The sequence below is a fragment of the Phyllostomus hastatus genome, unplaced genomic scaffold, assembly GCF_019186645.2.
Source record: "Phyllostomus hastatus isolate PE091 unplaced genomic scaffold, TTU_PhHast_1.1 phas_scaffold_585, whole genome shotgun sequence".
Lineage (NCBI taxonomy): Eukaryota > Metazoa > Chordata > Mammalia > Chiroptera > Phyllostomidae > Phyllostomus > Phyllostomus hastatus.
The window spans coordinates 16,584,435-16,608,276 of record NW_025334037.1 but is presented as its reverse complement, the minus strand read 5'-3'; the positions used below and the strand labels follow the sequence as shown (position 1 = coordinate 16,608,276).

The 23,842-nt window shown below is 37.2% G+C and overlaps 1 protein-coding gene across 1 annotated transcript; it reads right to left on the bottom strand.

The window, feature by feature from the left end:
- Window positions 1-11,049: 11,049 nt before the first annotated feature.
- Window positions 11,050-21,857, bottom strand: LOC123810195 (ADP ribosylation factor like GTPase 14 effector protein). Its single transcript, XM_045825761.1, has 4 exons — window positions 21,615-21,857; window positions 15,197-15,694; window positions 13,366-13,493; window positions 11,050-12,320 (listed from the first exon to the last, which is right to left on the bottom strand). Exons 2-4 carry the CDS (start codon window positions 15,620-15,622, stop codon window positions 12,092-12,094), a joined length of 783 nt encoding a protein of 260 aa, XP_045681717.1. The 5' UTR covers window positions 15,623-15,694; window positions 21,615-21,857; the 3' UTR covers window positions 11,050-12,091.
- Window positions 21,858-23,842: the final 1,985 nt, after the last annotated feature.

Below are 23,842 nucleotides of genomic sequence, written 5' to 3'. Positions count from 1 at the left end.
TCCATTCTAAATGATAGCTTTGCTGGACAGAGTAATTTAGGTTGTAGGTCCTCGCTTTTCATCACTTTGAATACTTCTTGCCAGTCCCTTCTAGTGTGCAGTGTCTTTTGAGAAATCAGCTGACAGTCTTATGACAACTCCTTCATAGTTAACTCTCTGCTCTTCTCTTGCTTCTTTTAAGATTCTCTTTCTACCTTTAACCTTAGGCATTTTAATAATGATGTGTCTTGGTGTGGTCTTCTTTGTGTCCATCTTGTTTGGGATTCTTTGTGTTTTCTGGACTTGCATGTCTATTTCCTTAACCAAAACAGGGGAATTTTCTTTCATTATTTTTTCAAATAAGTTTTTGATTTCTTGCTCTTCCTCTTCTTCCAGCACCCTTATGATTCAAATGTTGGTACGTTTGAAGTTGTCCCAGAGGCTCCTTACTGTATCCTTGTTTTTTGGGATTCTGTTTTCTTCTTGTTGTTCTGATTGAATGTTTTTTCCTTCCTTATGTTCCGATCATTGATCTGATTCTTGGCTTCAACCACTCTACTGCTGACTCCCTGTAAATTTTTCTTTATTTCACTTAATGTAACCTTCATTTCTGCCTAGGTCTTTTTTATGCTGTTGCAGTACCCAGTGAGTTCCTTGAGCATCCTAATAACCATTGTTTTGGACTTTACATCTGATAGATTGCTTATCTCCATTTTGCTGAGTTCTTTTTCTGGAGTGTTTATGTGTTCTTTCATTTGGGACATGTGTCTTTGTCTCCTCATTTTGGCAGCCTCCCTGTGTTTGTTTCTAGGTAGAGCTGCTTTGACACCCCCCACCCCCAGCCTCCATAGCATGGTCTAATTGTAGACAAGCACACCCATAAGTTGGATGGGGTGGAGCCTTAGGTAATCACTAGGGCAAGACAACCCCTGTAAACTAAACTGATGGAATGTCAGCTATGTGGCTCTGTGGAGGGGGAGGGCTCAGAAAAGGGAGAATGGCCACTGCCAGAGGTGTTTTGTTCAGGAGGAAGCTGTTCCCTAGTATTTCACCTGATGCCAGACACTTCAGTTTCTCCCCATATTCCACTGGTGTCCTTGAAAGCTGCTGCCCTGGTGCTGGAGTCCAGAGGGAGTGAGTCTGAGTAAGTCCTAAGCCTGTCACAGGCCCTTTAAAATGAGACACCTGAGAATCCTGCAGTTTCTTCCACCACCCCAACCCCCACTGGTTTTAAAGACAGCAGTTATGGGGACTTACCTTTCTGGCACCAAAACCCTGGGCTGGATGGTCTGCTGTGGAGCCCAGATCCCTTGCTCCTGAGGTATCCCTCCTGGTTTTTATCCACCACAGGCATGCATGGGACCAGCCCATTCTGTATCTCCATGTCTCTGTATCACTGTGTCTTCACACTTCCTACCTGTTTGAATGAATGTGATTTCTTTAATTCCTTGGTTCTTGGACTTCCATGCAGCTCGATTGTCTGACAGTTCTGAATGATAGTTGTTTTGTAGTTTAGTTGTAATATTTGCTGTGGTTGTGTGAAGAGGCAAGCTGTATTTACATTGTCTCCATCTTGACCAGAAGTCAAGCATTGACTTACATTGATACTGTAAGCCTCTTTATTATTAATTATTAATTAGACATGTCTTAATTTTAATTATAGAGTCTTTGCTGCCTTTTACTCAGCATTTGTGCTTGGGAGTCAGTAGACCTCATTTGACTTCCTTCTCTTTAATTTATAAGCTATATGACCTTAGTCAAGTTATTAAATTCTTTGAGTCTCAGTTTCTTGCTCTGTTAAATCATAATAATAAAAGTAGCAGCTAAAGTGAAGTAAGCCAGACTGAGAAAGACAAATACTGCATGATATTACTCATATGTGGAATTAAACAAAACAGTGAAATTCGTAGAAGCAATGAGTGGGAAAGTGGTTTTCAAGGGCTGGTGGTTGGGGGAAATAGAGAGAGGCTGGTAAAGTGTACAGATTTTCAGCTATAAGATAAATAAGTTCTTCAGATCTAATGTCAAACCTGGTGGTTACAGTTGATAACACTGTATGGTAAAACTGAATAGAAAAGTAAGAGCTAAGTAGGATGCAGTAGAGTAGACCTAATAGATTTTGCTACCTATGAAAGTGCAATGAGATAACACCTAATGATAGTTGTTTTGTAGTTAATTGTAATATTTACTGTGGTTGTGTGAGGAGGCGAGCTGTATTTACTGCAGTGTGTTACCTTTGTTTGGTAACACACAAAGTTAACAAAGGTAACACACTGCGAAGAGTTAAACTCAGTACATGTGGCTGGTATTGTATTATTAGATTGTCCCAATTATTAATTGAATAAATCAGCTCATTTAAGTTTTAAAGCATAAAAGTCAACAAGGTAGAAATACAAAAATAATTTCTTTTCCTGAAGTCTCTTTATTTTTACAGAAGTTTTGGCTAACAGCAAAGGTTTAGCAAACCAAATATTTCCTTAAATTATCTACGTTTTATAGGCATCTGCTTTTTCAAGGAAAGCAATGATATCCATATAAACATGTTTGGCACAGAAACCTTAGAAATAGATGAACCTATGAAATTCATGGCATGGATAATGTATCCTTTCTTTTATATAATTTTAAAATGGAAAAAAGGTTTAAAAATACACCAATATAATAGAACACCAAAAAAGATGAAAATATCTAAATACCCCTCTCACAAGTAAGAATTACAGCTTTCTAAAATAATATCAAGTCCCAGAAAGTCACCGTACATTTAATTTTTTGGCCCTGCTGTCACTTGAAGCGGCACACAGGGAATGTCGCCCTGTGTTGAGTCCCCTTCCTTCTGGAGAGAACCACATCTCCATGAGTGAGCCTCCCTTCCCTCACCTGACGTGTCTTGCAAGGGCAGAGGGAAGAAGAGCCAGAGCTGTTCATGCTTAAATTTAACTTTCCTACTGATGTATTATAAATCACAAATTTGAGGCAATTATATACCTTTAATTGCCTGACAAGTCAATTAATTCAGGCTTAGCTATTAAAAATTTCTGATCACTTCACCCACAACTGGATTCCAGCTATGACACATAGAATCACAGAGTGAATGCTTCGAGTACTCTATTTTCAAACACTCTAAGTGCTTTGAAAGCAAGTAATACCAACCAAAATACCAAACATTGATCCTGTAAGCCTCTTTATTATTAATTATTAATTAGACATCTCATATTTTTAATTATAGAATCTCAGACCCTCCCTAGTGGTGAATTGCCCCAGCCCATGCTACATCTCCATGAGTGACAAGATTCTGCAAGGATCTGAGGGAGTAAAGAAGTGACTATAGGTCACAGCTGCTTGCTCCCCATTCCTTGGAATACACAGGAGTCCCCTCCCACCACTCTGGGGCATACATTTCAAGACCCCCAGCAGCTGCCTGAAACTGGATAATTTCAAGCATACATACTATGTTTTTTCCTGTATACAACATACCTATGAGAAAGTTTAACGCCCTTTCCATCTTGACTCAACACTTAAGTTGCATTGTGACTATAACTTTTGCAGTTTGACGTATGACAGCAAAAGTAGCACAAATTTTCCTTTTTCAAAATTTCATGGATAGATTCATTCTTATCCTAGGTCTTAGCAACCTCTGCATATGATTCTTTGTCTTTCCTTGTAAGCTGAAAACTTTCATCTTTTTCACCTAAGGATGTACTTTATGGCTTCTCTTTGGCATATCTGAATTTCCAGCATCACTACTTTCATACAGTGGGCCCATTACTAAGTGGTGTAAGGGTGACTTGAACACAAGCACTGCGATACCACAACAGCTGGTGTGATAACCCAGACAGCTACTATGTGACTGACGGGCAGGGAGCCTGTGTAATGTGGAGACACTGGACAATTCATGTCCTGGGCGGGAAGGAGTGGCCTGAGAGATTTCATCACGGCTACTCAGAATGGCATGCAATTTAAAACATGTATTATTTATTTCTGAAACGTTCCATTAAATATATTTGGACTGCACCTGACCTCCAATAATAACAGAGATTGAAGAAAGTGAAGCTGTGGATAAGGGGGGACATTATTGTATATAAGATCCAAGGGCATGAGTTTTAAACAGGTCATTTTACTTTTGCACTTTGGTGGTTTTTATCCTCATACGAATAGAGCTACTCTCCATCTGGTCACTGCCTGCAATCATGGGAAAGAAGAGAAAATGATTGGCTTATGTGACTGAAAAGTCCAGGGTTGACTTCAGACACAGCTACATCCAGGCACTCCAATCCTGTCTGCTCGGACTTTGGCTTCTGCTTTCACCTATGTTTTCATTCTAAGGCAGATTCTTCTCAAATCTCGCTCAGGGTAGCTACCAATAGGTCCAGTCTTAAATTGTAAGCTTAGCAAACTTCATTGAAAAACAGCATCTCTTTTTCTCTAACCCCAGTTGATGTTTATTGGCTTTGATTGGCCTGGCTAGTTGTGTACCTGCCCTTAAAGCATTTTCTAAAGCTCAGGAGACGCTGCGCCCTCAAAGGCCAGGGTTTGGTGACGTGCCCGCCCCTGGGGCCACAAAGTGAGGTCAACACATGACCTGAACTATGTGGTCTGGGAGTATAAGGGGGGCAGCTCAAAGTTAAATTTATTGCTAACACCAAAAAGGGGAATGAATACTGGCATACAATACACCATTGATTTTTAACTGGGGTGGTAGAGACAAAATAAAAATGAACAAAAAAACCTAAAATGGATTCAAGAATATTCCAAAGAGGAACCAAATAGATTTGATAATAGGAGCTGGATAAAGAAGTAAAAAAGTGACTGAGCTATATATTCATTGACTCGCCTAAAGCTAGAAATAGCAAAAAAAAAAAAAAAATCTAGTGAAGGGTTTATATTCTTTGATTGAGAGCCAGAGCCTTTCTGGGAACCAATTTGGAATGGAGACTAATTAGGTTATCGTATTAGCCAGGGTTCTCCAGAGAAATGAAAGCAAGATGGATATACAGAGAGAAAGTTTTATTGTAAGGAAATGGCTCACAAATTTGTGGGGGCTGGCAAGCCCAAAATCTATTGTCTGGGGACCAAGGAAAGAACTGATGTTGCAGCTCAAGTCTGAAGGAGGTCTGGAGGTGGAATCCCTCCTTCCCTGGGGTACGTCAGTATTTTTAAGGCCTTTGATTGAATGGATGAGGTTTGCTCGTCTTATGGAAGGCAATCTGCTTTATTCAAAGTCTGCTGATTTAAATGATAATCACAACTAAAAAAAATATCTTCACAGAGATATTGAGAGTCATATTTGACCTTGGCTAGGTCATGGTATCCAGTTGGCTGACACATGAAATCAACCTTCAGTTACCTAGTTGAATCTCGAGTGATCCCTACACTGAGCCAGAAGGGAGGTGGCGTCTCAATGCTCAGGCCAAACTCCAGACCAATTAAATCAAATATATGGGGGTGAGGCTCAGGTAGAGGTAGTTTTGATGTTCCATGGGTTATTTCAATGTGTATACAAGATTGAGAATCACCCTGGTACTGTGGTGGTTCTTCAAGTGCGCTTTCCAGACTAGCCACTTCAACCTCACTTGCAAACATGTTAGAAATGCAAATTCTCTGCCCCTACTGCAGACCTACTAATGCTATGCAGCAGCATAGCATTACACCTCCAGTCTCTTCTCTAACCCAGAAGGGCAGGATATTAGTAGAGCTCTATGGGTGAACAAAGTAACTCCTCGTTAAGATTTTCTTTAGTAATGGAGTGTTTGTGGGAAGAATACATACAAAACTAAGAGGGATCTTGACTGCATGGCCGGGCTTTATGGAGACTGCGTATTTCTAAGACCAAACAGATGCACAAATCCCTCAACACCTCTGGTGACTCAGTGGCAGATCCAGCAACTGTGACCTCCCAGGTGTTTAAGTATAGAGGCCTCACGTTCCATCACAGTGCTTCAGCTATTCTGTTGTTTCATCTCTCCTTACACAGACTGACTTCTTTCTCCCTTACCTTCCGTTTCCTGAATCTGATTGGTGCAGTTAATCACCTCTGTCATTTGAGCAGTGTTTCCTTTACATTTGCTCAACCTATCGGTGTCTGGACAAGATACAGATTAGCTTTCCTTGGGTCAAGTCTCCCACCAAACCCAATCAGTTGGGACCAGAGTGAAACGAAATTCAGTGTTAAGAATCTCGTAGGGCCATTTCTTTTAAAAGGACTAAGGAGCCTCATAACGTGGGTTGGTGGGTGTCACTCAGTGTGAGGCTTGGTCCCTTAGGGATCTTGAGCTGTTCTCTGACCCTTAAATCTACGTGTAGTTCTTTATACAAAAAGACATCAAGGAGAATATATGCATTTGTTCAAGCATAACTGTTGGCATAGTTGGAACCTTGTACTGAAAATTTTTGGAAATGTTTCTTTCCCATTTTAACATTTCCTATAGGGAAGGCCTCTTGTGGCCCAATTTAGAGAGGCTGTGAGCCAAATTATTTTTGAAAACAAAAATCTGATTTGCATGCCCCAAATTGTAGGGCCTGTATTTTATGCAGAAATTCCCTTTGCATAATCTCATTCACTAAGATATAAGTGACTAGAAGCTTGTTGGCATTTTTTAAAAATCTCATTCACCAAAAAGGAAAAAAAAAGAAAAAAGAAAGAAAGGCTCAAGTGACAGTTCTTTCCAGATTATTTCAGATTGGCAGTCTTAAACTTTCTTTTTGTGATCTGATCTCACTATATTTTGCTAAACTGAAAAACAATAAAAGTCCAATCCAATCAAATGGCTAACTAACCCCTGGGGAAAGCATGGGATTAAAAACCTTAACGATGCCACAATTCACTGAACACCCTGAGTCATTTTACCTATCTTAATGCCAAAATTAAATTTGTACTTTACCCCAAATCTTGTAAAATCCTTTTACATGGTACCAGTATTGCCATTCACTTTATCTTATGCCAGCAATAACTACAATACTACCTTGGTAGTATTGTAAATCATACATTTCAGCTACCAGAATATGACAATTAAAACCAGTTTAATTTGGATTTATCAAATTGTTCTGATTGTTGGTAACAAAGGGATATTTACAGAGCTAGTATTTATATTCTGAATTGCTCCAGTTCTCTTATTAAAGCCTGACTTAAGGTTTTCAACTTGATTTTCAATGCCCCCCCAAGGTTTATTTTATTTTCATTTGAGAGAGAGGGGGAGGGAGAAAGAGAAACATCGATGTGAAAGAGAAACACTAATTGGTTCCCCACCCCCGTATATGCCCAAATGGGGCATTGAACCCACAACCCAGGCATGTGCCCCGGCCAGGAATCAAACTGGTGACCTTTTGATTACTGGATGATGATTATCCAACCAACTGAGCCACAATGGCCAGGGCAGATGTTTTCTCTTGATAAGACAAAGATCCTCAACCCTAAGTCAATGTCTGTGTTTTTGTTTTATTTCATTAAAATACACCCTCCCCTCAACATGTCCCCCAGATAAGAACTGGGTAAAAAAAGTATTATCCAGCATGTTTACAATGAAAATTACAAGGCTAAAACTTTTGTTTCTGGGGTAGCTGTCAAAGTGGGGAGTTTTGGGCAGTTTTTGCAGTTTGCAAACATTTTAGTAAGTCCATTTATCTCAAAACCATAGCCTAGGACGATTATGGCAACTCTTTGATAAAACATATTTGTTTGTAATGATATGAAATGAGAAAATTGAAGTTTCTAATCATCAGGTGTCTCACAAAGAAATAATTCCCTCATGGTTTCAATCAGGGGGAAAAACAATACATTTTAGTTGTGCCATTCCATAGGGGTGTAGTTTAATATTTTCGAGTTGCGTTTAAAGATGTAGCATCACTAACCCAGTTGCTTCACCTGGTTAATTTACTTCATCTTCTAGAAGTTACATTATTTCAGTAAAATGAATCAATCCTGAGAACTATGCCATCACAAATCTGCAAGTTGGGGTACATATTCTACAGAAGTCTATTATACCTTTCAAACTAAGTGTTCAATGAGGTGTTTGATAATTTTTAAAAAATACATAGAAAAGAGTATTATTTTTCCAAGTCTCTCCACTTTATAAAAATAATTGAAAAGGAGCCCAAAAGTGCCTATGCATATTTTCATATCCTCACTCATATTCCTGAAAAATAAAATCTAACATGGGCAAGGCCTAAGAAGGCTAAAAAGAGAAACCTTTCTACTTTAAGAAAAATTTTAAAAATTTCCCACTTCCCTGGCTGGCATAGCTCAGTGGATTGAGCATGGGCTGCGAACCAAAGCATCACAGGTTCGATTCCCAGTCAGGGCACTTGCCTGGGTTGCAGGTCATGGCCCCCAGCAACCGCCCATTGATGTTTCTCTCTCTCTCTCTCTCCCTCTCTTCCCTCTCTAAAAATAAATAAACAAATCTTTAAAAAAATTTCCCACTTCAATGTAATTACCAGTGTTTAAAGTTCCATCTAGAACATGAGAGGAAGCGTTCAGTAGTAGCAGCAGAGTTTATTTTCATAAGATACCAGCAGATGTCAGCAAAAACCAAGGCAGTGTCACATGAATTTGTACAAGGATGTTAAGCTATTTCTAGCTAACCACAGTGACTTAGAAAATCTCTAATTACCAAAGCTTAGTACATATAAGACACCTCAGCTTTCCACATTGTTACTTGACTTGTTAACTATCATTCTGGACGTGGCAAACAGTGGGCACTAATTTTCCCAACAGCTCTTTCAAAGAACTGAACTGCTCTGATTTTGTTCACCAAAAACCATCAACACTATATTACAAACCAAACAGCACTTCCGACAGCCATCTTCAGTTTAAAAAAATCAACTGGTTTACAGAATATTTCATATTACTGAGGAATTCCAGCACAGGCTCAGGGATTCTGAACATGAAGTATTTGTGAGTACATGAATGCATTTCTGGGGAGATAGCTCATAGCTTTGATCAGCTTCTCACAGGAGTGCTAGGACTTGAGAAAATTATATTCTCTGTATTAATAAATCACTCTATATACATATGTATGTGTGTATGTATGTCTCAAGATACATCTAAAAATTACTTAGTTGAATCCACACCAGGCAAGCAGTTTTAGAATAGGCTTCCAAGATTGTGGAACAGGTTGTTATATAGAACTAGATGTAATATTTTGAAAACAGAAGAATCTACATGTAATATTCCAGACCTATTTTATTATATTTGTAAAAGGCAAATTGAAAAAAGGTCACATGCAATGCCATTTATATTATCCAAATATATACATGCATTTTTACTTCAACATTTGTGACAGACATTACATAAGATCACTGTTTCTGGCCCTATATTATTAACTTCTCCACCAGGAGGTACACACAGCAGAAGTTTTATATCTTTATAACTTTTAGTTTCACTTTTTAGAGTAATAGCATTTAAAAGTAATTCAGCTACCTTGAATCATACCAAAATGTAAAAAGGGTCTAGATGATTTCATTGTTTTTTGTATTTCTGAAATTTTATAGTAAAAAACAGTAAGTAGGCTTGTGATGTTTCCTAAAACACAACTTTTATTAACAACCTACTCTAAATCAGGTATTTCTCTGAAAACCTTTTGCATGGTCATTAAAAATCTGGTCTCCTAAATAAGTATGACAAACAAATATTAGCATAATAGTTATCTAAAAAATTTTCCCTTGAAAAGCTTTATCATATTTGAAAAATAATACAAAATGTTCTAAGTAATGCTGAAACAATTTGACCTTTAAAGTCATTTATTCTGTTGAAGATATTCCTATTTAAAAAAAATCTCTAAGATTTTAATTTGTCCCTATGAAGAGCCTATGTAATATACTAAATAACAAGTAGAAGCAACAAAAAGATGGTAATAATGCAATTAAGAAGGTCTAGTGATCCTAGAAGTTCAGGTAAAATTAGAGTCTATGGTTTTTTTTTTTTTAAAGATTTTATTTATTTATTTTTTAGGGAAGGGAGGGAGAGAGAGAGAGAGAGAGAGAGAGAGAGAGAGAAACATCAATGTGCGGTTGCTGGGGGTTATGGCCTGCAACCCAGGAATATACCCTGGCTGGGAATTGAACCTGGGACACTTTGGTTCCTAGCCCGCGCTCAATCCACTGAGCTATGCCAGCCAGGGCATAGAGTCTATGTTTAAGTCCTTTATAAGAAATTATTTCCTTAATTCAGAAAGAAAATCTACCATCCAATTTTAGTATATAAAGCTAAAATGTTCTTTTTGCTAGTGCTCTGCTGAAACACATAAATCAAAGAACTGATTAACTGTATACTGACAACTAGGTCAGCAAACAATTGTAACTTAAAAATGACATTTAATTTTGTGGTTGAAAATAGCATTCCACTAAAGTAAAACCAGTCTTTTAAAGAAATTCTAAAAGTGTTCAGAAATAAAAATAAACCTCTATTGGTAATAAAACTGGCTGTATAAATTTATAGCTTCAGTGGCTAAAATATATTTAAAGTTGTTTAAAGCTCATTTGATTAAACTAAAGTTCTATACGTAGGGAAAACAAACAAAATAAAAACCAAGTTTAGTGGCAGTATCCTAGATGGAAGATTTTAGAATAACGTATATCTGTTTTTTAAAAAAGAAAAAGCAGAGATAAATCACCCACTCCTGTTCTCCAAAGAATACCCAAATTCCAACATCGTGTAAATTTCTAAATAATTTACTTTCAACCAGTGTTTCTCCTTTTCTTTTTTATCATTACTCCCACCAGGAGCCTTTTTTAGCTCTTTTAATCCTAATCAACACTATATGTTTATATATATTCGTGCTTTATACATAAAGATTTTTGCCACAAAGAACCCATATTCATCAAGAATGTATGGTCTAAATGATGAAAGATTTACAGTATTGAAATGTCTTTTTTAAGAGATTAAGTGGGGAGAAGAAATTGTATATTTTACTACAGATATGTAGATTATTCCCCAAATAATTTAATGCTCATCTACTTAGCTGTATCAAAAGTAATTTTTCCTGGAGTAGGCACTGTTCCCGGTTACAGGCAGTCTTGGCCTTCTGTGACAGTATGGGACCATTAAAAATAGCTGTTCAGAATAATCTTTCTTAATCATCAATTGGAGAAATTATTTTATTCAGTTAAAACATAAATGAAAAAATTGTAAAAAGTATGTTTTTAGTACACTAATTAAAAACATTAGACTGAGAATGTCATTTCATTGTAAAAAAGAAATCAAGAGCAGTTTAAACAATGCTTACCTTTTGCCAAATAACATACACCATGGCAAATTGCCATACTCCTTTACATTTAGATTAGTTTCCCCCACTTCATCATTTGTACTTTCAATGTCATGAAATGTTTCTGTAATTCCCTTTAATGTGAAGTTTTTTACCATCGCTTCCTCTGGGACACAGTTGTCCTTTCCTTCACATGCACTTGACGGTTCTCGGGCTGCCTGTCTTACTTAGAGGTTCTAGAAAAGCAGCAGTGTCCACGCTCCCATGATCAGTGACTTCTGCTACAGCCCCATTAATGTTCAGCTCAGATCTCACTTCTAGCATTACCATTTTCCATTTCTTTGCCCATTCTTTTCATTATCTACTTTTAAAAGATGTCGCATGCAGAACAAACAAATAATACACCTATATGCTTTGTTGTCTATGGGTGAACTCATTAAGATGTGCAGTGACCAATGTACAGCAGAATTTGAGAGAAGTAATGTGATTGGCATTGATCATGAAAAACATGTTACTCACATAGTGGACTGAAGAGCTAGCAGGGAGATGTGTATATCATGTACTAATAGTTAATATACTGTGGTAACTGAAATTTGAGCTTGCTGTTATGAACTGGTGTTATTTAACTGGTGTTTAAATGGTGTAATTCACTGTTATCAAAATTTGTGGATATGGGAATTGTGCAAACTGAGGAGACTGCCTATACCTTACTGGTTTACAATGACTCAAGTAGGCTTAAAGTGATTGTTGAAATAGCCAATCTAAATTTAGAATGTTAGTGCACATTGAGTGCATGTTGGCTGGGGTAGTTTTCAAATTTCTGTCTTTTGGTACTCTACTTGAAAATGTATCTAAGAATGACAGAATTTTAGAAACAGAGAAAGTACTTTAAAGATCCCATAAATTGACAGCACAAATTATCCAGCATGTTTATTATGAATAATTTCTCCTCCTTCGATTTCGATTTGCTCATATAGCCACTTGCGGTCACAGCGGCATTCTGCCCCACACTTGGTAGAGCCACAGGCAGGACAAGCATAGAAACAGCCTAAGCAATCTTCATCAAGGCAGTCGCACAGGTCCATTCCACTGAAGATCAGAAGGCCCTGGCTATCATAGACCTTGCTCTTCGCTGGTATCACTTGTCTGTAAGATAAACACAAGGTGAATTACACCTCACAAATACATTATTTTTGAATAGTAAGGCAATGAAAACATTTAAGGAGATAAACATTCTGAATTAGGGATGAAGTCCCAACAAACTGGTACATAACTTACCAGATTCAAGGCTACGCTACTGTTAATAGTATATGAACTCCATGCTAGAAGAGACCTCATTATAAAGTGTTGAGACAAATACAAAAAACCTGAATTCTCAAAGTCCATTTAAAAACAACTCAGCAAAAGAACGGACAAGAACCCTGTCCAAAACAGTAAGTGTTTTTCTGTTAAAACTTCCTTTACCTTTAACAAAAGAAAGAATGGCTAATAAACAGTGGTACTTTTTTTTTTGGCTACCAATCTCTTTATTGTTTTGCGAACAGTTTTATTTTTATTGCAGTATTCTAACCTATTGGTATTTATGCTGCAATTAATCTGCTTCTTGTTCTTTAATGGACTCTAGCAAAATTGGCCTACAAATACTTAAATGACTCAATAGAAAACCTTAACAGATGGACAAACAGTACCTATAAAAAATTCTGACTGATTATATTAACATTTCTTTGTCAATTCATATTCTATAAATGCTTAAAGTCATATTCTAAACAATTTAACTTCCTCCTTCATTCTATTGACTGTACCATAACTGTTTAAATTTCATATCTATAAAATTTCTCATAAAATTTACTTTTTAGCTGCCACTCATACAGCAGAGATATACCAATTACATAACGTCAATGCTTTTCAAAAAAGTCAATTTTTTTAATTCTAAGTATAATTTGTTTAAATTAGTTTAATTCTCATGCCAAAAAATTATCTTGTTCACTTCATTGATACTTTCTTAGAAACAAATTTTTAGAGTTGAAAAGACATCTTAATTATTTATGAGGTCCTCAGATGTTCTCACCAATTCCAGATTACTCAATTTGAAATATTTACCCAGGAAATTCAAAACCTAAGAAAAAGATAGAGGAACAATAAAGATGTGAAATGGAAAGTTAACATATGACTTAAGTAACAGATAGCCTACCTGTCTGAACCAGAGGCTGCATTTTTTGTAAGCCTTCTTTTTTCTCTTTTACCAGTTTCTGGAGCAAATTCAGTTTGCTTCCCTGGGTTTGCAAATTGTAATGACTTCAAAGCTTTAGCAGTTCTTCCCTGAATGAAGGTAAACAAATTATCAACGTAAATCTTGACATCAGGTCATAGTAATATTTCACTTAATTTTAATCTAAATTATTCCTTATCCTGGAAGAGTCTGGAACTCACAAAAAAGAAAAAAAAGGTTTTAGAGCCCAAGTGCAACAGAATCTACACAGACTTTGACCATATTCAAAATTTATTGGTTAATTTACATATAATATTTTCATTATCTAATTTTAATTTCTGGTATATTAGGAGGAGAGGGGACAGGAACTGAAAACTGAAATGGCTGCTGCCAACATGGGAGAGAAGTCAGAAAAGCTGCTTTACAACCCAATGGCATGTAACTGAGGTTCCTCAGAATGATCCTGAGTCCTTAAGAAAAGGTTCTATTATTATTACTACAGTATGTGTTTTCAAATGCAGAAATATGGTTCTGAGTTCTGAAATGTATTACAAAATTTCCATGGTTAAGAGTTTAAGTTTGTCACTTAGGGGAGACAGTGTGATATATTATTCTACAAGAGCAGCAGATAAATAAAGTGGAGAAGACATCTTAGGTGACAGTAGCAAGAGCCTAGTATGAACTGCAAGATAACACTGGGTTGGAGATGTGCTTTTGAGGGCAGTGCAAAAGGAAAACTCTACATAAAATTTAAATCTTTAATTATCTTTTAATTTGGTTTAATAATATAATGAAAGATAACATTGAGAAAAGTACCCCAGCAGCAAGAATGGATCAATTGGCTATCAGTAGAAATTTGGAGAAGTGCTCCTTTGACATGCTTGTCCTTGTTCTACACCAAAGAGCACTTTAGGAAATCTTAAGGTGTTCTGATATGGTTCAAGAATCTGAATGGAACCATGTGAACAAGGAGGGGAGTTCTAATATTTATCACTTACAACATAAAAATGTTTGCTTTTTGACCAGAGGGAGTCCTAAAATTAGCTTTAATCAAGCCAATTAGAATGTCAGCTAGAAACCAAGAAAATTCACGAGCGTCTCAAAAACCCAAAGAATGGGATAGTGCCAAAGGAGAAAGAAAAGTTGAAATAAGAAATGTCACTTCTCTGATGTTCCTTTCAAAGCAGTAATTTTCGAGTCCTTCATGAAAAGGAGAATTCATCTTGCTACATACAGACCCTTGCTGGCTGGCATATCCTACTGAGTTACTTCAGTGTCAGAAAAAAAAACTAAGATAGTTAAGTCCTGGCTTTGCCAGAGTGTTCTAAAAGCCACTCCCCTAATGTCTTAGTACTAGGAGCCACAGTTTGGGAGTCTTGCTTGGGCATATTATGTTAATATGTTCCAAAGCCTACTTTCTTTGTCATTTAATCTAGGTATATGCAAATATTTAGAAACACCACTTATTTTCACTTCCTCTACTTTATATTACTGCATGCTAATTAGTACAGTGGTACCTCGGTACTCCTCGTTAATTAACCCCGGAACTCATGATAAGTGCTGAAACCAATGAGTACCAAACCATGAAGCATTTTCTCTTGCAGGGTAGTGGTGTAACTCATACAAGTTCTAGCAAGTGTGAGGACGCTAAAACATTTTTTTCCTCATCAAAATGCGACGAGTACAGGGTTTGATGAGTTCTGAAGCCAATGAATACCAAGGTATGACTGTATAATAATATGACTTTCTTATAGTTAAACAAAACCCCATGTTGTAGAAATAACACAGTGGAAAAAATAACCGATATACATACATCTGAATCAGGTTTTCTTCTCTGCCGGTCTTCAGTATCAACATCCACACTTCCATTGATTATCTGTGTACATTTTGGACAAAGCTTCCAACCAGGTACGAGCTGTCTGCCAAATTTTGCACTCAGAAAAGTGGCATCATCTAAGTCAATTACATGCAAATTTTTTTTGGCTAGTTTTTTGTGTATGTTAAATGGGTCACAACATGACTTCTGCAAATCCTCAAATCTGTCAATGTAAATTTTTGCATGATGAAAACAAATTGTATTGTTCCCAGAAAGTGTCATTCCGGTTCTAAGCTGAAGTAAAAGCATATCATTTGATGACAATTCTTGCAAAGTCTTGAAACCTGTGTGACGAGTATAGTAGGTTTTATGGCACTCATTTGTGGTACGAAGCTGGACTCCAACTGAACACGGATCCATCATTCTTGATTCTAGCAAATTTCCTGTTTAATTCTGTCGAGGGATCTCTCTCTAATAAGTTATGTGCTGATCACCCTAAAGAAAACATTAAAGAGAGTCAGATTTGTGCTGCAAACTTTTTATTTGAAAACTCAAAAGGCATTTGATAAAATTCAATGCCTGGTTAAAAGAAACTCTTAGTAAACAAGGAAAAGAAAGGTATTTACCAAAAGCCTACAACAAATATTATTATATTTAAATATAAAACATTAGAACCTTTCCCTGTGAGGTTAGAACTACATAATATCTGTTATCACAGCTTCCATTTAATGGCATATTAAAAGATGTAAGAATTGAAAAGAAAGGAATATTACTCAAAGATGATTAAATATCTACATGGAAAATATTAGAGGTTTTAGCAAACAAACTATTAGCATTAGCAAGATAATTCAACAAGGATACTAGAAACCAAAAACACTTTAAGATACCTTACAAAATATATCTTACAAAAGATATGCAAAACTTTCATAGCAAAAATGATCAAATAGAAAGACAAAAGATACTTTTAAAAAATGTAAAAAAATATGTCTTGGAAAGCCTATGGTAAATATGTCAACTCTCCAGGAATGTATAAATTCAATACTATTCTAATTAAAATCTCATCAGGTACTCTGCCCACTCCCTCTTGAATTTAGCAAACTGGTTTACATGGAAGAGTAAAGGTTCAAGTAAGCCAAGAGAATCCTGAAGAAAAACAAGTAAGATATTTGTTTACTATAAAGCCATCATAATTAAAACTGTGGTATCGGCATAATAGAGACAAATAGATCTATGAGAAGAGAAGGGTGTACGACATATAGTATTATAAATCAATGGTTACTACACATTAATGGGAGAAGGACGCAATGAAAGATGTCTGGAAAACTAACTATGTGGAAAAAGGAAGAATAAGATTTCTTTCTCACAAACAAAAATCAATTCCAGATGGATTAACACATTAAACATGAAAAGAAAAAATGTAAAAATATTTACAAAAAAACATAGAAGACTTTGTGACACTGGGGTGGAGAAGAATTTCTCAAACAAGAATGCATATATCAAATAAAAAGATGGATACATTTGACCATATGTCAAAATTAAATATTTCTGTATAACTCTAAAGGAGAAAAAAGCCACACTTGCAAATGCCTGAAAAAATCCTGACTTCTACAAATCAATTAGAAAATAACAAAAGCATTAGAAAACTAAACACATATAAACAGGCAACTCACCAAAGAGAATAAAATAGACAATAAATGCATGCAAAGATGTTCAACACCATAATTGTCAGGAAAATGCAAATTAATACCATTTCTCAAACAATTACTTGGCAAAATTTGAAAAATCTGATGACCTAGCACTGGCTAAAATGTGGCCAACATTTACGTACTTCTTATACTTTGGTAGGAATGTAAATCACTGCTTTCGAGTGTTTTTGGCAATTTCTCACAAAATGAAGAAGCGTACACACCAGCACCTTGTTGCACTTTCAGTTCCAAGTGTCTGTGTTAGGGAAACATGTCCCACATGAGCACAAGTTATATATAAGGACATTCAGCATTCACTGTTTTTGACAGTGAAAAACTGTTAATAACCTAACTGTGAAGGACAAGGAATTGTGGGTTACTCATAGAGGGGACTCATAAGGACAGTTGAAATAGACTGCACGAATTATATTTATCAACATGGACAAATCTTAAAGAGAATCTAAGTGAAAAAAGCTGAAAAAGGACGTATCATTTACGTAAAATTTTAAACAGATAATATAAATTTTTATGGATGAAAACATAAATACATACTAAAATGTACATGAGAGTAACAGATACCAAATTTATGATACTTCAAAGAAGTAACTGGTTTTTTTTGGAGAGTTACAGAAGGTATGGTTGGTGGCATGTACCTAAGAGTTTCATTATTTCCCATACTTTCTAGTTAAATTTTTTCATAACTAATGTTTTTCAAAACAAATACAAAAAGTATTTAATTCTTAAGAGAAGATTCAACAAACAGGAAAAGTCTATGTTGAAAGTAGATGTGAAAAACTGAAATCTGGTCGGTAGAGAGGCATTTAAAAAATGTAGGAATCCACAATCTTGCAAGTGTTTTTATAAGTGTTGCTCCCTGTTTAAAAACTGGTTAGAAATACTGAAGACCCTTTCTTATGTGTTTTATGCAGAAATTGTAATCAGTAAAACCATATACAAAGAGCAGACTCTGGCCTCTTGAAATTAAAAAAAGGTGAGTAAATATACACCTTGATGTTTTAAGTTAAAATACTAAATTTAAGTTAAAAAATACAATTTAAGTTGTTAAAAAGTTATTGAACATTTTAACTTAAAAACTTTAAGCTGTTTAAAATGAAGTATATTTATTTTCTTTTATTCTATTTTAACCAACTTTTAACATTTAATTCCCAATAATAGGTCCCAATCACATCAGATAAAACAGGTTGTATCACACAAATAATTAGATTTTTTTCAAGGAGAAAAGTGGATTTAGATAAATTAAGAGTGAAAAAAGAAGCAAGGTACTACTGTTAATACAACAAACTATGCTGTTCTGTACCTTAGCAGATATAGGACACAAATCTGGCTCTGACTTTTGCTAAGTTAGTGTACATAAAAAAATTTGTTTAGCACATTATGAAACTGTTAATGCTTAATGTCTTATTAGTGCCACAGATTCTTATATTTGTAGGTACCTATCATCAATTTGTAGCACTAATTTATAATAAGATTTTTGGAACATAAGACTAGTTCTTAGTATTCAGACTTGGGCTGGTCTAACCACATTTGATAGGGAATATCAAATCTGACTTAGAAAACTTATTTAGAAATTCCATCTGTCCACAGTAATATTTTTACCCAGTAGGGAATTCTTTTCCTTGGCTACTGGGGGATTCTGTCCCTTTGTTTTCCTTTAATCTTGGTTCAAATTACTACATAGTTCACAAATATTTATTAGTAGACTGTATAAATTGTGCCAGTGAAATTGAATTCCTATTAAATCAATTTTCCTGATATTTCTTTCCACAACCGTATAACTTCTTTAATTAATTTAAAATTACTATGAACTTAGGCTCTTGTTGGAAAATCTAAAGTTAAAATTATTTTTTCTTCAAGTTAGCCATAACTCTTATCAGTTTTTGAAAACATTCCCTTTTGGTAAATAGTAGCTTCCAAACATTTGGAGCTTTGAGTGTTGCACTATAATTTTTGTAGGAGCACTTGAAGGAAAATTAAACCACTTGCTGTTTAATTCCTATATTGTTTTCTAAGCATCCAACCCTTAGGCGTCACTGTGGAGTAAGATTTATTTACTACTGCAGTTGCCAGATAAAACACAGAATGCTGTTAAACTTAAATTTTAGATAATACACAATTTTTATTTTAATTATGTCCCAAATATTGTTAAATAGTTATTGTTTGTCTGAAATTCAAGTTTAATTGGACATCCTGTATTTTTATTTGCTAATTCTGGCAACCTCATTTACTATGTAATTTTTTTTTTTCATCTTCCAGTAGCAGAGATCTTTCTTTGGTGCCAGCTTCAAATTATGTTCCATCTCTTACCTGTTGTTAAAAGAAATCTGAACTCCCTATAAACAAATCATAGGACCTGCTTAGTTTAAAATAAAACTGCCCTAAAACTATAGCAGAAGGAGGTGCAGATTAAAAAGGGAACTAATTTTTTTCTTCCCCCAAATTTTTAGGGGAGCTATGGCAATACTATGTTCCAATATGTTGATATCTCATTGATATAGCTTTCCACTTTGTTACCAGTCTCCTAATTAGTGGCAAAAGTAGTATTAAGTGGAAATTTAACTGAACAAAAATTTTACTGAAGTTTTAGGTTCATTCAAGAGTCCTTCCCTTTCATGAAAAATGCCCTTTGGGGGGAGGGGTGAAATATAGAGTCTTATAATTTATAAAGCATTTACCAGGTTATCTCTTATATAATGAAAATAAAATATTTTCATCTACCCCTACTATACAAATCAGCAGCTTTAGCTATGGGCACACAAATACAAGTCATACATTTTGCAAATGTTGACTTTTTGTGCCCATTATCTTCAAATATTAACTCTCTACATCACATATAAAAATGGGCCTTAATACATGAATGAAAGAGCCAAGATGAGATAGTTTCAGTCCTCAAGGGGCCCAGGCCAATAAGGTAAAGAGAATTTAAACAAAAATATAGTCCACAGTACCACTTAAAAGACATAGTAAGGGCTAGGTACAGCAATAGCACAAACATCATCTCATTAGTCTTGACAACTTCAAGGTACTATCATCTCCATTTACAGGTGAAGAAACTGAAGTTCAGAGTTCTGATTACCAAACCTAGCACAATGGCTCACAGAGACACTTAAGTGTTTGCTAAATGAATTTTTAAAAAACAAGCAATTTTACTTCATATGAAGAATCCCTGTTAATTAGGTCCTAACGGTTTACTCTAGGCTCAGCTAATGCACTCCCCTCAGATTTTTTTTAAAATATATTTTTAAATTTATTTTTAGACGGGGGTGGGGGGCACATCAATGTGTGGTTGCCTCTCATGCGCCCCCTACTGGGACGGGCCGCAGCCGAGGCGTGTGCCCTGTCTGGGAATCCAACAGGCGAGCCTGCACACCACACTCAATCCATTGAGCCACACCGGCACGGCTCCCCTCAGATAGTTTAATGCTTTGTCCAGTGTACCTTCAGATCATTTTTGGAGCAATGTAGCAAACCCTTCAGGCTTCCAAATCCCTTTTGCAATTTGTTACTATTCCCTTTGGTCCTTAAAGGCCAAAGAGAACTAACTGAAGACTTGAGATTTCAACAAGAGGTTATTTCTAGACCAAGAGAAATGAACAAACTCCCCTCATTCTATCTTATTCTGGATGTGACGCAAATCGTACTTTTTTCTATTAAAAATACTTTTACCTCTTTGTAGAAAATAAAGTCTGGGCTCGTGAGCATGCCATTACTTGTTCTAAATGCCACAATATTCAGGGTAAACTACACTGAGAAGTTCTTTTTACCTTGTAAACGTAGAAAGCACTTAGCTTTTTTGTCACGTAATGCTAATTCATTCTACAAGTCAGAGCCAGTGTCTTTACCAATCTGTTGAGCCGTACCCAATACTGTTGTTATAGGTCCTCCTCTCTCTTCGCACAAGACTTCCACGGTGATTTTGAAAATCTTTATTATTACTCAGATGTTGGTAGACAAGAGCTACATGGTGTTATTTCCTGTATCGCCCAAAGCGAAACAGTAATAACTTCAGAGATCTCTTTTTTCATAGCACGCATCACAGGCTTGTTCCTTACATAGTTAGTAAGCTCTGCGAGGGCAAAGAAATCACGTGGGTCCCACTTATGGTTGAAACTTCCCCAGCACAAGACACTTAGTAGACTATTTCATGTCTTTTGAACAAACGCAAATTCAGAGGCTGTCAGAATCGCACACCAAGAAGGCTGAATCTCCCTACATCAATGTCACCAGGCCCCAGGATCCTGCAATTATTCCCACCCCACCCCTGTGGTGGTCACATGCATAAGGCCTCTAGTTCGTGGCTCTGTAAGAAATGTTTCATGGCGTCAGATATGTCCAATGTGCAGCTGCTACATTCATGGTACCGGTATATAAAACGAGTACTACTACGCCTCCAGCTTCAACCAGTATCCAGGGCTGGGAAGATTCTGATCACAAAAACAGAAACAAAACAGGCGGGACACAGTAGACGGGGTTCAAAGCCACAATGGCCTTCACCCGACATAGTACAAGAGCTTTGAGGGCTCCAGGTCCCCGGAGGAGAGACAAGCCGCGGACACGACAGATGTGGCAGAAACTCAGCTGGGCCCTGACACCACGGGCCGCAGATGAACTGAGGTCTGGGGAGATGAGACCTGGGGTCAGGGATGTGGGAGAGATGACGCCGCTGGACAGGAGGCCCACCCTCAGCTGAAAATTCCTCTCCCGTTTCTCACCGGCCTCCATCACCCGGCCCGGGTGCCGGTCCTATCCAGGGACCCGTCTCCACGCTCCCGCTCCTTCCCGCCTAGAGTCACCACGGCCCTTTCCACCTTAGCGCGAGGTCCGCCGCCCGGGTTCGAGAAGAACTCGTAACCACGCACAACAAACGCCGCGACCCGCTCTTCCGCGAACCCCGGCACTACCACTGAGTGGACGACGACGAGCGGAGCTAGAGCGCCTCGGCGCCGCCTCGGCGCGAGACCCGGAAGCAGCCCCAAGCTCACTGGGCCCCTGTAGGGCGGAAGGGGCGGGGCGGCGTCCGCTGGCGGAGGATTCGAAGTGGGGGAACGGGGCTCCTGGCGCGGATTCGATTTTCCTGTCAGTTCTCCGAGGTTAGGGAATTGTTGGGTCCCAGGGGCCATCCCTCCCAAGATATTGGTTTGGCTAGCTTGGATTCTCTTCGCGAGTCTCCACGTCCGATCGTGAAGCCAGGTTTTCGCACCCCGATCCTTCTAATTCCTGAAGAAGTGAATGAGTTAAAAGAACCTCAAGAGCAGGCCCTTTATTTAAGGTCTCACATTCTATTTAATTTCTTTTATTCAAGGTACATGTATTCCAAAATGCATCTCTTTTAAACTATAAAAATGGCTCTGTGTATTCATTTAGAATGTTTGAGTGCTCGAGATTAGACAAAGGGGTCTCAGCCTTCAGCCAATTTTCAGGTGGGAGTAGTGTGGAAAAGCCTTCCCCTCCCCAACTACATCACAACTATTGTTTTTCTTTAACCAGCCAAGTGAAAAAAAAAATGTGAGACAGGGAAATACAGCCCACAAAGGCCCAAGCTTGCTGGTAATTCTGTACTCACTTAATGTAAGTTGTTTTCTGCAGTGGGCCTGTGGGTCTTCCTACAACCTCCATGCTGCTGTGAAGCCAGGCGGGGTTTTGCTGCTCACCAAGTTACACCAGTCTTAGGACTGGGGAGTGACAAGAAGGCAAAACAATAGTTAACCTGCTCAACTCTTTTTCAGGAGGTCACATGCCATAGTTACTACTTTCCATAGTTACTTTATGGTTGGCACTTTACTAAGTAATAATGAGACAAGAGAATAAAACGTATCCCTCCCCCCCTCAAAGAGGTCACAGACTAGAGAGAGGACAAAGGAGTGGAGAGTTAATCACAGTGTGGTGCAATAAATGCCACAACAAACACAGGATGTGAACAGGGTGAAATGAGAGTTACCAAAGCAGGGGGATTCTGAAAGGAGATTATTACCTGGATTGAGCTGTCATATGGAAAAGCAACTTGACTCCAATTACACTACGAGGCAAGCTGTCTTAGAGATAATGAAAAAGAAGACACAGACCAAATTAAGATGCTTGAGTAACATGGTTTATTGAATCAATATGAATACCCAGAGAAAAGCAAGGGGAAAGAATTGGAGTTAAGTTGACACATTTAGGATAGGGTGCAAACAAGTGGAAGGACTTCACCTGAATCAGGAGTTAAGCAGTGTTCATACGTTCTACCTGCCCCATCAGCTTTTTCCTTTAATGATATGCTTATGAGGACTAGCGTTCAGGTCACAACGAGGAGTCTCACAGGTAGAAAGTGCTTTGAGCCAATAGCACACACCTGTTTTATTGGATAGGTGCAGGGAAAGATGCCGGACCACAACCAGAGCTTACTAATTAGCCTGGACAGACATGGGCTTATTTGCTTGCATTCATTCATTCATTCATTCAGAATACAGCACTTACGAGACTATGCTAGGTATTGCCTATGGATGGCTAATTTACTGGCAACATAGCTCTCAACCCATAGCTTAGTTTTTCCATCCCCCCACATTTTTTTTCACTCTAACTGATCCTCTGTTTCATGGTATTTTTACTTTATTTTAGCTTAGGCATGCCTTATAGTTTACTCACATATGAGTTTACTCATAGGAACACACTTCTATGTTTCACAAAATACATGCTTACTCATATTCTCTGTATAAAACATCCTAGGAATTTTGCATTTATTTTATAAGCTACTAGTGAGTCAGTCACTTTTTCTGACGAACACTTCTTATGGCTTTCATCCATCCTTAAGGAAACTACATGGAACTCAGCATAGCTGGAGTGGAAAGCTGAAAGAGGTAAGTAGAGGACAGATAATGCCCTTTTCATGCAATATTAGAGATACTAAATTTTATTCTGAAGTAAACTAAAACTGTAAGATGTATGGAGAATAGGCAAAAGG

Coding starts and splice junctions, on each gene's coding strand:
- LOC123810195 (XM_045825761.1), bottom strand. CDS start 15,622: ATGATGGATCCGTGTTCAGTTGGAGTCCAGCTTCGTACCACAAATGAG. Junction 13,494..15,196: donor GAAGAAAACCTGATTCAGAT/GTATGTATATCG, acceptor ACCTTCATTCAG/GGAAGAACTGCTAAAGCTTT. Junction 12,321..13,365: donor GCAGCCTCTGGTTCAGACAG/GTAGGCTATCTG, acceptor TTTATCTTACAG/ACAAGTGATACCAGCGAAGA.